The sequence below is a fragment of the Salvelinus alpinus genome, chromosome 1 (assembly GCF_045679555.1).
Source record: "Salvelinus alpinus chromosome 1, SLU_Salpinus.1, whole genome shotgun sequence".
Classification (NCBI taxonomy): domain Eukaryota; kingdom Metazoa; phylum Chordata; class Actinopteri; order Salmoniformes; family Salmonidae; genus Salvelinus; species Salvelinus alpinus.
The window spans coordinates 80,076,369-80,090,332 of record NC_092086.1 but is presented as its reverse complement, the minus strand read 5'-3'; the positions used below and the strand labels follow the sequence as shown (position 1 = coordinate 80,090,332).

General features: G+C 43.1%; 1 protein-coding gene across 3 annotated transcripts in view; it reads right to left on the bottom strand.

Moving 5' to 3' along the window:
* Positions 1 to 13,964, bottom strand: part of LOC139530809 (zinc finger and BTB domain-containing protein 16-A) — a 119,724-nt gene that overhangs the window by 67,554 nt on the left and 38,206 nt on the right. For all 3 annotated transcript variants that reach the window (XM_071327521.1, XM_071327529.1, XM_071327539.1), the window contains exon 3: positions 472 to 569. In XM_071327521.1, coding sequence (XP_071183622.1) covers positions 472 to 569 — 98 coding nt within the window. The remainder of the gene's footprint in view (positions 1 to 471; positions 570 to 13,964) is intronic.

Below are 13,964 nucleotides of genomic sequence, written 5' to 3'. Positions count from 1 at the left end.
AGGGAGGTTCTACAATATTACGTAACGAGAACACTCGGGAGCAGGCGATGTTGAAAAGTAATCTTTAGACATGTACTTTTCTTGAATTAAGTTTTGTAACTGACTTAAACAAACACACAACAAGAAAACTCTAGTTTTTGCTGTGAGCCATTGGGGTAACGTTGGCGTTGTGGTAGGAACCCATGGGTTGTTTTCCACCAAAGCGGACTGGACCGCAATGTTCTATTCAATACCGACTGGGACTATATCAAATTCCATAATGTCATGTTCTAATATAGCGTAGAATGTAAACAAAAAAAGTAAAATTGTTTTGCTATGCATTGTTGAAATAGGGTATCACAGTGTATTACACAGTATTAAACACAGGATGAAAAATCTCTACATGTACAGTATTGTTTTTGTAAATACATGCAGTATAGATACACATTCATAGACAAATATCTATACAGACACACAAGTGTTGATTCTTACCTGAGTGAGACAGCAAGTGCATCCTAAGGCGTAGGCTGTCCAGGAAGCGTTTCCCACACAGCTCACATCCATAAGTCTTCATACCGCTGTGCAGCTTCCTGTAAAGACGAGGGAGAAGCGTATCTTCAGGACACTGTCTGGATTTTACAGTCAATATCAAAATCAGACGGAGAGATACATTCATGAATGAAACCTGTGAATTGCCATTCAGCTGCATACATCACTGTTCACAGTGTTGCTCACAATGATATCCTTGTATTGTCAAACACTTTGCTTCTCAGATACTGTTAAGACAGCGTCACCGACCATGAATCAGTACATCAAAGCATAACAGTAAACGGAGCTCGACCTTATTCCAGCTATAAATCACTAACTGTTATTCCACTGGAGGTGTTATTGTGGCAAGCATGCACGCCTGTCATAGAATTGAAGCACATTGGATGGATTAGGTCCTATAAAGTGGACTATGATTTACACAGAGAGACGTACAAGGGAAGCCGGTTTACAATATGAGCCTTTATTATACCATGCCAGTTTTGAGTCCCCTTGTCAATTCCTATTATTTTGGACCGTTGTTATGGGAATGGCTCCTTTATCGCTCAGTCAAAATGGCCACCACCTGAAGGAAAACGTGTTGGTGCAGGGCTACATGGTTGTGGCCCAGAAGGTCAAGCCTAAACTAAGGGTCACTATTTAATTACACAGAAAAGGAAAATGGGGGTTAGATAACTATGCAACCTTGGACAACCTATGGGAAGATTTCAGTTTGGCGATGTGGTAGGAACCTTGACAACTCAATCTGTTGCAAAATCCTCAAACACCCCAGGGGCAGATCCAAAATTAGCTTTTGTTCAGATGTATCTAAATCTGTTCTGAAGCAATTAAAGGACACAGATTGGCAAACAATTGCCATTTTTGCAGATAGCCTCGCTAAGCCCCTCGAGAACTTCACACACACACACACACACACACACACACACTGTAGTTTGGCCATGTTATCTTTAAGACATATTGCATCCTTCAAGGAAGAGATAAGCCATTCTTGATCTGCTTGACAGTCCACACACACAGAACGACTTCAAACAATGCCGCGCTTAAGAACACAACGCTCAGAGAGAATGCTCAGGTCACCACCCCCCCATAAAATATACAAACATTCACCCCTAGCAGGTATGCCCTTTTATTGTTTTATTGATGTTCTTGCCTAAGTGGGTCTCGCCGGAGCACACTGACCGGCTCAAAGACCGCTGGCAATTTGTTAAAAATGGTAAGCCAAATGTATTTTTATTAGCATGCTTACAGCATTCCAGAATTGTTACCAGAGAAGTAATTATCTCATTGTTTGCACCTCGGCGCCAACTGTTGTATGTCTCAGAATGGGAAACAAAAGACATATGTTCCGGTTCTCACATTTCTATTCGTGCACAATTAAACTAAAGTCACCAAACTGTCGAAAGCTGAGAGAAAATGGTATGTAAAAAAGGATGTGAGTGAGAACTATGCACCAAAATAGTTTTCCTTTTTATGTTCAGGTGAGGAGCGGTTTTGTGTCGAGTGCATTGTACGCCTGAATGAAGTGATAATCAGAGCACTTCAAGCTGGATTGTCTCAGTATCAAATCAGACGACGGAAACAATTGTCTTAGTGTGCGAGTTCTCAGGGAAACAATACCCTTGATAAGGAGATCTGAACTTCGTAAACTTGACACAGCGATCCATCTTCGCGTCTCACAAAAGAGCAGAGGATGTTTGGGGAGTAAAATGACAATTGATTGATGTCATACGCCAAATCAAAATTGATTTACAGCTCCTGCTGCAAACGAGAGCAAGCCATCTGTGACAATGGTGGCAAGAATTATTAAGCAAGGAAGTCTGGTGTGACTTCAATTAAGATTAATTGATGGAAAAACGTTTTGAGGACCGAGTTTAAGGAGGGAGAGTGAAAAATCACAAATCAAAATAAACAAAAGGAAAAGGGGAGGGGGGGCGAGAGAGAGAGTGAGAAAAAGACTAGAAACCTTACAAAATCCTGATGGCTGGTTTAACAAGAGTAGGATTTGTGGAAAGACCTCGGCAAACAAAAGGAAGAATGAGGCAGCAAAGCCCTTTGGCAAGCTGTAAGTAATTAAAAAGGCCTGTAAACGTCTCCGAAAATAAAAGGGCACTTCAAAACGCGATGGCGGGCGAGCGGCTGTGGCAGGAGGGGAGCTGGGAAAAGACCAGGGGTCCGCGCACCTTGGGGACACTGAGTGATGCACACAAACACAACGTCTTACTGTAGGGGACTTTCAAAGGCCTTTTGTTGTGGACCCTCAATCTGGCCATTGTCCCCTGGTACAGAAAGCTGATGAAGAGTAGATGGACTTATTAAGGGGACTGCAAGGGGCTGGAGAGAGGGGAGCATGTGTACCGACTCAACCTTATATGCATGGAGGCCAGGGAGGTGTTGGAAACGGGAGACTTCTGTCCATCTGGAGGGGAGAGATAGAGATGGAGCTGAATCTAACAGAGGACAGGCTTGTCTAAAGCAGAGAGGAACCTGATGGTGTTTCTACTAGACAGACAGAGGCAGACAGAATGACAGTGGTTTATAGGGCTCTATATATTTAGCATACTAGGGAATAGTTGCAACATGCTACGTCTTCACTATAGGGCTTAAGGAGTTTTGTGTTTAAAACCAAATTAGGCTGGGCAATTGAGAATGCTCATCCAGGGCTATTGCAATTGTTACGGAATAATCACTATTGTGGCATTTCTATTTGGAAAGCTGAGAATACCTACAGTTGAAGTCAGAAGTTTACATACACCTTAGCCAAATACATTTAAACTCAGTTTATCACAATTCCTGACATTTAATCCTAGTAAAGATTCCCTGTCTTAGGTCAGTTAGGATCACCACTTTATTTTAAGAACGTGAAATGTCAAAATAATAGCAGAGAGAATTATTTATTTCAGCTTTTATTTATTTCATCACATTCCCAGTGGGTCAGATGTTTACATACACTCAATTAGTATTTGGTAGCATTGCATTTAAATTGTTTAACTTGGGTCAAACGTTTCGGGTAGCCTTCCACAAGCTTCCCACAATAAGTTGGGTGAATTTTGGCCCATTCCTCCTGACAGAGCTGGTGTAACGGAGTCAGGTTTCTAGGCCTCCTTGCTCGCACACGCTTTTTCAGTTCTGCCCACAAATTCTCTATAGGATTGAGGTCAGGGCTTTGTGATGGCCACTCCAATACCTTGGCCTTGTTGTCCTTAAGACATTTTTGCCACAACTTTGGAAGTATGCTTGGGGTCATTGTCCATTTGGAAGACCCATTTGCGACCAAGCTTTAACTTCCTGACTGATGTCTTGAGATGTTGCTTCAATATATCCTCTGAATTTTCCACCCTCATGATGACATCTATTTTGTGAAGTGCACCAGTCCCGCCTGCAGCAAAGCACCCCCACAACACGATGCTGCCACCCCCGTGCTTCATGGTTGGGATGGTGTTCTTCGGTTTGCGAGCTTCCCCCTTTTTCCTCCAAAACTGGACGATGGTCATTATGGCCAAACAGTTCTATTTTTGTTTCATCAGACCAGAGGACATTTCTCTAAAAAGTACGATCTTTGTCCCCATGTGGAGTTGCAAACCGTAGTCTGGCTTTTATGGCGGTTTTGGAGTGGCTTCTTCCTTGCTGAGCGGCCTTTCAGGTTATGTCGATAAAGGACTCATTTTACTGTGGATATAGATACTTTTGTACCGGTTTCCTCCAGCATCTTCACAAGGTCCTTTGCTGTTGTTCTGGGATTGATTTGCACTTTTCGCAACAAAGTACATTCATCTTTAGGAGACAGCACGCATCTCCTTCCTGAGCGGTATGATGGCTGCGTGGACTCATGGTGTTCATACTTGCGTACTATTGTTTGTACAGATGAACGTGGTACCTTCAGGCGTTTGGAAATTGCTCCCAAGGATGAGCCAGAATTGTGGAGGTCTACAATTTTTTTCTGGGGTCTTGGCTGATTTCTTTTGATTTTCCCATGATGTCAAGCAAAGAGGCGCTGAGTTTGAAGGTAGGCCTTGAAATACATCCACAGGTACACCTCGAACTGACTCAAATTATGTCAATTAGCCTATCAGAAGCTTCTAAAGCCATGACATAATTTTCTGGAATTTTCCAAGCTGTTTAAAGGCACAATGTATGTAAACTTCTGACCCATGAAGTTTTTATGCTCTAAAGTAGCGGATCGGACTAACACGTAGATCAAGTTGTAGGGTTTTGTTAATATTTGCTGTGTTCTGTGCATGAAAATGTTTAAAATGTGTATTTTGACACGTTTGCCTAATCACTTGTACTAGTCTTGATAAGAATTATGGATAGTTTTAATGATCTAAGGAAAATAGTTGTATTGAACATTGTCTGGAACTGTGATATAGTGAATTATCTGTAAACAATTGTTGGAAGAATTACGTGTGTCATGCACACGTATAGTTTGTTAACAAGAAATTTGTGGAGTGGTTGAAAAACTAGTTTTAATGACTCCAACCTAAGTGTATGTAAACTTCCAACTTCAACTGTACACAATGTAATGTTATCTGCCCCAAATAAAAAATTGCATGCACCGTAGCATGACAAATGAACACTGCTAAGATTCAAAACTACTTTGAATGAAACCACACCCTCCCGCCGCAAAAAGTTAATGGCAGAGAGCCACACAATGTTAACATTACCATTAACTTTGTGTTTTTTTATGGAAGCATTTCTTTTTACAGCTACTTAATTTTACAGGCGGCAGAAACTCAGAGTGACCCTTGCTGGTGATTTAGCGCAGCGTTAGTCAGCAGCCTGGCAGCCCATCCTTGGGACTTGTGCTAACAGCCTCCTGTCTCGGTGCTGGTGGCAGGTCCATTAGCCTGGATAAAAAGCAGTTGATTTGGGGGTGGGTGGCGGTGGACGGAGGCGGAAAGCCGAAACGACCAAGCAATTATTACAAGTTCCACTTTCTGACCAAAGGAGCTCTGACCCCTCCACCAGATGTATCTGCACAAAAGACCCCCTCGCCCTCCCGCCACCCTCCCTTTCCTCTCCATGTGTGAACTGTGGCAGCTCCCAGTCCCCTCAGGACTCCCTCCCTCCCTATGTGCACGCACGCATGCACACACACACACACACACACATCAACCCCCCTCTCTCAGGACATGAGGGGGTGGTAGTGTATATGTGTGTGTGGGGGGGAGGGGGTTAGGGGGGGCTCGTTTGAAACAGACTGACTGTAGTCATTAAGGAAGCTGACATAAAAAAAACTCTCAAGCCATTTACTCAGTTAATAAGCGACTTTGTCCAGCAGTCAGTTTTGACAACGGCAATAAATAAAAAATGTATGTAAACAAAACATACGCTGAACACCTCATTTCGGCGCTGGAGTGGTGCGCGGGCTCGTAAATCAGGGAAGTGATTGAAACGGGAGTAGATTACAGGCCTGTGTTATTGAGCTGTTACAGCATGCCTCGTATAAACCTGAACATTTTCACTCGCCAGTGGACCACGTTGGCTCTACATCATAGCCGGGAGTTCTCCTGTCCGGGGACGGCCCTCAACGCAGGGGTCTCTGCTAGATGACGCCATAAAAAAATTAAACTGAAACAAGCTTCAGTAACCACTAAAACAACAGTATACTCAACTGAACTGCCACAACAACAACAAAAACAACAGTTTATTCAACCGCTTAACCAAACAGATGACTAATCTAATAATAATCTACGCCTTCAGTATGGAAACATTCTGGAAGTGCATTAAAGATAGCAAGTCCTTCAAATCTTTATATTCCTGGATGGAGTCGACAAAGGGTTTCCTACTATTGCACATCGGCGTGTTAATATTAACGTTACACGTCAGCTCATCAAAACAAAGAGTCCAATCAAAAGAAATGAACCGAATACAAAAAGAAACTTGACTGCTGCGCTTACGCCTTACAGCTACTTCAAAACATCTCTCCGCCGAAACCCAGGAACATTGCCCTCCTCCTTTATCGCCTTTCATCTTTCCAATCCTTTTCTATCCTCCTTCTCGACGGCAATCTTAAAACAACTTGAGATGATACTTGGCATACAGGCGAGGGGGCAAATGATGGAGAGAACAGAGGAGAGGAAAAGACGAGACGGCATTGGAAAAGGAGGAGAAAGAGGCACGTGTATAGATTGGGGCAGGGTCACCATAAAATAAATGATAAATTGTAGAGTGAGTGTTTGTCCTCAATGTGCCTGGAAATGGAGAGGCTGAGTGGCCTATCTGGGGGAGCCAGTCCCATTAGTCTCCTCCTCTGGGGGGGTCCCTCACTCGGGGCCCTAAGAAGCACGCACGCCATCCGTCCCATGTGCACACACAGTCAGATTAAGGTATTTGTCAAAAGAGGGGGCCAACAATGTGGCAGAGAGAACAGAGAGGGAGGGAGAGAAAGAGGGAGGAAGAAGGGGAGCTCAAGCTGTCCGTCTATTTGCCTCACTAGCTGCTTTTTAATAGAGATCTCAGTCAGGTGTCGACACCGCTCTGCCAAAACATTTGCATAATGATGATGAATCTTAATTGACAGAGTGGCATTTGCACTTTTTTGGGTTCTTCCACCAAGCTATCCTTTAGTGGTGGCTAAGGTTAGCTGTTCCTTGCCTCATATACACAAGGGGAAAAACAACCATCTATGATATTAAAGAAACCAGACATTGTTGCATCCAGAGGCTGATATAACAACATGTGGGAGGGGGAGCACTTGTGAACAAAACTGTAATAACGCAAGTGACGGCTAGATGACACATCGATAGATGATCCTAATGCAGCCATAAGTGGCTACGAGATGCCTCTGGCTCTGCCAGCGGTTTTTATTTTGGTATGCTTTCCCCGAGCTCCAGAGCTGTGCGGTGAGGCGAGGGTCTTTTTTCCACAGGCGTTTCCAGCCCATTAGGACCAGGCGAGCCACGCAGATGACGACCATCAGACAGCGTGAGGGGGAGATTGGAGCACGATAATACAAAGGGATAAATAAAAATATAAAAAAAGAGAAAACAGGGATACAGAAAAACAAACAAAACGAACGCCATCACAGCTCGGGCCCTATTTTAATGGCATTCATAAAAACAAATGCCACATCCATTTCTTATTAGCCCAGAGCCGTCCTACACATGTCAATGACTAGCCCCCTTTCCCCCCGCTGCGAGACGTTCATATGAATTCCCAGCCACACTCACACATGCTGCAAGCTACGTGCTAAGCATAGACAAGTAGCAGGCAGGCTGGGAGAGGAGAGGGAAAGAGGAAAAAGAGAGAGAGCCACTGCCTTTCATCCCTGGTACAGAGGCGTTATTTATAATACCCAAAGATTACCACCCCCAAATTTGCCTGGGGGTACAGAGATAGATACAGCAAGACAATATTCTTGAGGTAAAAAGGCAAATATATTAAATTAAATGAATTTACAAGGGAGGGTGGGAGGCTGGGGGGAGGGGGAGCATAATAGCGCGGCATTAAGGGAGATGTCTGTTGAATGTCAAAAGGATATTCATTTCCATAATGGCCCAATGTTATCAATTGAATTATTGCCTGTAATATCAGCGTTAGTGGTCGACTCAAAACCAACCGCACTAATCAATTCCCATTCACACTCTGCCATCATTATCACGGTCTATGTCATCATTACAGACCCAAACCCGTGGCTCTAACATGGCTTCTGCTGGGAGATTGGTTAAATAATCACCGTGTTGACTGGCTCGCTGCTGTTCGGTGCCTCTCGTCGTGAAAGAGAGTGGTTCTCGAGCAGCAGTCCCAGACAGTGGAGGTGTATTGGTGGTGGGGGAGAGCGAGACTGCAGGCGTTGAACAATGCTCAATTATGTCGTCCAGGGGAACGCGACACAGCGCTCCTTTCATTATCCCTGGCTGAAGCCTCTTTTCTGTGTAGTCAACAGGCAGAACTGGAGTATTAGCCACACACATTGGCTCTGTACAGGGCCCCGACTTAGGACCGCCACTCCTAGTAGCCATACCTGGGCAGAGAGACATCGTTTCCGCCTAATCCCAGGCTTTATACCTGTATCTCCGCCAAGCTTAGAAGCTGGGTTCCCCCCCATCTTTTTCTCTCAAGAATTTACCTTCTGAAGGTATACTATAGGTTGTTCACCCATAAAATTATTATTTCAGTCAATGTTTATATAAATATGTCGTTCAATAGAGAATTGCATCAGAAAAACAATAGTCCAAACCCTATGCCTCTACCATGTATGGTTCAAAAGTTAGTTCATTTACTCAGAGAATTTAGCATGATCAGTGAATAGAACGTCATTACGGCCATGGTCAAAAACTGGTTGCTGTTTAATAGAACTCCGTCACTGCTCTGCAGGCAGAATGGCACAAACGTCAAATGTCAACTGACAAGCTAGGTAGTGGCTGCAGAATTGCGTGCGATAACAGGGACTTTTTAAAAATGAAATCTGCAGAATACAAAACAAAGAATTTAGCCAATATACGATGAACAAAAATATAAATGTAACATGCAACAATGTCAAAGATTTACAGTTCATATAAGGAAATGAGTAAATCGAAATAAATTCATTCGGCCCTAATCAATGGATTTCATATGACTGGGAATACAGATATGCATCTGTTGGTCACAGATACCTTAAATAAAAAGGTATGGGTGTGGTTCAGAAAACCAGTCAGTATCTGGTGTGACCACCACTTGCCTCACGCTGTGCGACACTTATCTTTCACAGAGTTGATCAGGCTGTTAATTGTGGCCTGTGGAATGTTGTCCCACTCTTCAATGGCTGTGCGAAGTTGTTGGATATTGGCGGGTACTGGAACACACGTCGATCCAGAGCATACCAAACATACTCAATGGGTGACATGTCTGGTGAGTATGCATGCCATGGAAGAACTGGGACATTTTAAGCTTCCAGGAATTGTGTACAGATCCTTGCGAAATGGGGTTGTGCATTATCATGTTGAAACATGTGATGGCGGCAGATGAATGGAGCGGCGGATGAATGGCACGACAATGGGCCTCAGGATCTCGTCACGCATCTCTGTGCATTCAAATCGCAATCAATAAAAATGCAATTGTGTTCATTGTCCATAGCTTATGCCTGCCCATATCATAACCCCACTGCCACCGTGGGGCACTGCGTTCACAACGTTGACATCAGCAAACCGCTCGCCCACACAATGCCATAGACGCTGTCTGCCATCTGCACGACACAGTTGAAACTGGGATTCCCAGCGGCCATCGAAGGTGAGCATTTTCCTACTGAAGTTGGTTACGATGCCGAACTGCAGTCTGGTCAAGACCCTGGTGAGGACGACGAGCATGCTGATGAGCTTCCCGAGACCGTTTCTGACAGTTTGTGCAGAATTTCTTCGGTTGTTGAAACACTCAGTTTTATCAGCTGTCTGGGTGGCTGGTCTCAGACAATCCCACAGGTGAATAAGCACGATGTGGAGGTTCTGGGCTGGCGTGGTTACACGTGTTCTGCGGTTGTGAGGTTGGTTGGACATACTGCCAAATTCTCGAACTACAGTTTATGCGAGAGAAAAGAATATCACATTTTCTGGCAACAGATCTGGTTAACATTCCTGCAGTCAGCATGATAATTGCACGCTCCCTCAAAACTTGAGACAACTGTGGCATTGCGTTGTGTGACAAAACTGCACATTTTAGTGGACCTTTTATTGTCCCCAGCACAAGGTGCACCTGTGTAATGATCACACTGTTTAATCATCTTCTTGATATGCCACACCTGTCAGGTGGATGGATTATTTTGTCAAAAGGGAAATGCTAACTAACAGGGATGTAAACAAATTTGCAGACCAAATTTGAGACATTTCTGGGATCTTTTATTTCAGCTCATGGAACAACACTTTACATGTTGCGTTTATATTTTTGTTCAGTGTATATGTATATACATTACCAGTCAAAAGTTTGGACACCTACTATACTCATTCAAGGGTTTTTCCTTTATTTTTACTATTTTCCACATTGTAGAATAATAGTGAAGACATCAAAACTATGAAATACCACATACGGAATCGTGTAGTAACCAAAAAAGTGTTAAACAAATCTAAATATATTTTAAGTGTGAGATTCTTCAAAGTATCCACCCTTTGCCTTGATGACAGCTTTGCACACTCTTGGCATTTTCTCAACCAGTTTCATGAGGTAGTCACCTGGAATGCATTTCAATTAACAAGTGTGCCTTGTTAAAAGTTAATTTGTGGAATTTCTTTCCTTCCTAATGCGTTTGAGCCAATCAGTTGTGTTGTGACAAGGTAGGGGTGATATACAGAATATGGCCCTATTTGTAAAAGTCCATATAATGGCAAGAACAGCTCAAATAAGCAAAGCGAAACGACAGTCCATCATTACTTTAAGACATGAAGGTCAGTTAATACGGGAACATTAAGAACTTTTAAAGTTTCTTCAAGTGCAGTCGCAAAAACCATCAAGCGCTGTGAGGAAACTGGCTCTCATGAGGACCACCACAGGAAAGGAAGACCCAGAGTTGCCTCTGCTGCAGAGGATAAGTAAGGGTTATTAGCCTCAGAAAGAGAGTTACCAGCCTCAGAAATTGCAGCCCAAATAAATCCTTCAGAGTTCAAGTAACAGCCACATCTCAACATCAGCTGTTAAGAAGAGACTGCGTGAATCAGGCCTTAAAGGTCGAATTGCTGCAAAGAAACCAGTAACGGACACCAATAATAAGAGACTTGCTTGGGCCAAGAAACACAAGCAATGGACATTAGACCGGTGGACATCTGTCCTGAGGTCTGATGAGTCCAAATTGGAGATTTTTAGTTCCATTCACTGTGTCTTTATGAGACGCAGAGTAGATGAACGGATGATATCCGCATGTGTGGTTCCCACCGTGATACATGGAGGAGGTGGTGTGATGGTGTGGGGATACTTTGCTGGTGACACCGTCTGTGATTTGATTAGAATTAAAAAGGCACACTTAACCAGCATGGCTACCACAGCATTCTGCAGCGATAAGCCATCCCATCTGGTTTGCGCTTAGCGGGATTATCATTCGTTTTTAAATAGGACAATGACCCAACACACCTCCAGGCTGTGTAAGGGCTAGTTGACCAAGAAGGAGAGTGATGGAGTGCTACATCTGATGATCTGGCCTCCACAAATCACCCAGCCTCAACCCAATTGAGATGTTTTGGGTTGAGTTGGACCACATAGTTGTTCTGGGATTGATTTGCACTTTTCGCAACAAAGTACGTTCATCTCTAGGAGACAGAACTCGTCTCCTTCCTGAGCGGTATGACGGCTGCGTGGTTCCATGGTGTTCATACTTGTGTACTATTGTTTGTACAGATGAACGTGGTACCTTCAGGCGTTTGGAAATTGCTCCCAAGGATGAACCAGACTTGTGGAGGTCTACAATTTGTTTTCTGAGGTCTTGGCTGATTTCTTTTGATTTCCCCATGATGTCAAGCAAAGAGGCACTGAGTTTTAAGGTAGGCCTTGAAATACATCCACAGGTACACCTCCAACTGACTCAAATGGAGGTCAGAAGCTTCTGAAGCCATGACATAATTTTCTGGAATTTTCCAAGCTGTTTTAAGGCACAGTCAACTTAGTGTATGAAAACTTCTGACCCACTGGAATTGTGATACAGTGAATTATAAGTGAAATAATCTGTCTGTAAACAATTGTTGGAAAAATGACTTGTGTCATGCACAAAGTAGATGTCCTAACCGACTTGCCAAAACTATAGTTTGTTAACAAGAATTTGTGGAGTGGTTGAAAAACGAGTTTTAATGACTCCAACCTAAGTGTATGTAAACTTCCGACTTCAACTGTATATCCTCCCCAAAGAAAATCGGTTCCAATTTTTATGGTGTGATTCGTTCCCTTTACGTCGCCATAGAAACGGCCCCTCTCAACGTTGATTGACCAGGGTTAGAGCAATAGAAAGCCACTTATCTGGTGACGAAAGTGACGAGGGTATCAAGTTGATTTTGATTGGTCCAAAGAGCGGAAACACCTCCAAAATGTTACCACCTCCCAACACAGAAAATGGAGATACAACCAACAACTGAGTGGTCTAAACTAGCAATGATCACAACAAACTAATGTTCTTATTTAAATCAACACTTAAGTACAAGCATATTAAGGTTGTAATATTGTAGAGAACAATCTGATGATTAACTGTATGTGATTCATAATAACATAGGGCACCCTCTTGAATTTAACCGTATTTTACCACATTCTAGAGCAGTGAGTGTACATACTATTGTGTACGTATATACTATTTATTTTTGTATTTTATATAACCTTTATTTAACTAGGCAAGTCAGTTAAGAAAATAATCTTATTTACAATGACGGCCTACCAAAAGGCAAAAGGCATCCTGCGGGGGTCGGGGGCCTGAGATTAAAAAAAAAAATGTAAATAAATACAATATAAATATAGGACAAAAAACACATCACAACAAGAGAGACAACACTACATAAAGAGAGACCTAGGACAACAACATAGCAAGGCAGCAATACATGACAACACTGCATGGTAGCAACACAACATAACAACAACAAGGCTTGATTCGATTTAATCATAATTGAAAGGATTTTCGAAAGAGAAAAAGTGCAACACATTCAAATAGTTGCAGTTGTCATTATGAGTACTGGTTGAAAATACATGCGTGAAACAGAGACCTGTGTTCACAAATTAACACTATGATTTGACATTCCCTGACACATGAGGATAATAGCCTTGTCATTTAATCAAGGCCTCAACGCAGTGGTTCAACACAACGAGATGGAATGAAGAAAACAACGGCATATGCGAGAGATCACACAGACATCTATATCTGCATGCCCACCTGATTTTTGGGCTAAATACTGTAAAATAGCAATGACAGCTATACCCCCCCCCTTTCTGTTTAGTCTCAAAAGCAACCAGAATCTTCCTCGCCGCCCGCCATCTGAAAATAGACGTTGTCTTTTTCTATGTCGCAGTTTGTTATGTTCTTGTTTTCTTCCGTTCCCATTTCTTGATCCTTCAGATCTGAGGGGTTAGTGGCGTGCTAGAGCTAGTGCAGTGCGGCGGGAGCGGGGCCCGAGCTATAAAAAGACCCAGAGTCTTCCCTCTGCCATGCATTATTCATGGGCATCACCTTCCATCAAGTGGTAGAAACCTCAAGGATGTCTAACTTTAGGTTGTGTGTTTGAAAAAGGGGAAGACAAGAGGAGCCAGGCTGAGGCAACGTTCCCTCTGTGCTGCTGATGTGTATAATTTATTCCCGGTTCAGATGACATCAAATACTTGTACCCTCTTGAGTGTTGCAGTTTGCATCTACGATGCTTAAGGGAAAGAGAGAGATGTTTTATCTTCCCTCCCGCTCTCCCTCTCGTCTTTCTAGCTCAGTCATAACGAGCGCCAGCACCTGTTACATCCATAAAGATGACATTCAACAACAACAACCTGTACAACGCAGCAGAGTGCTCCGAAAAACA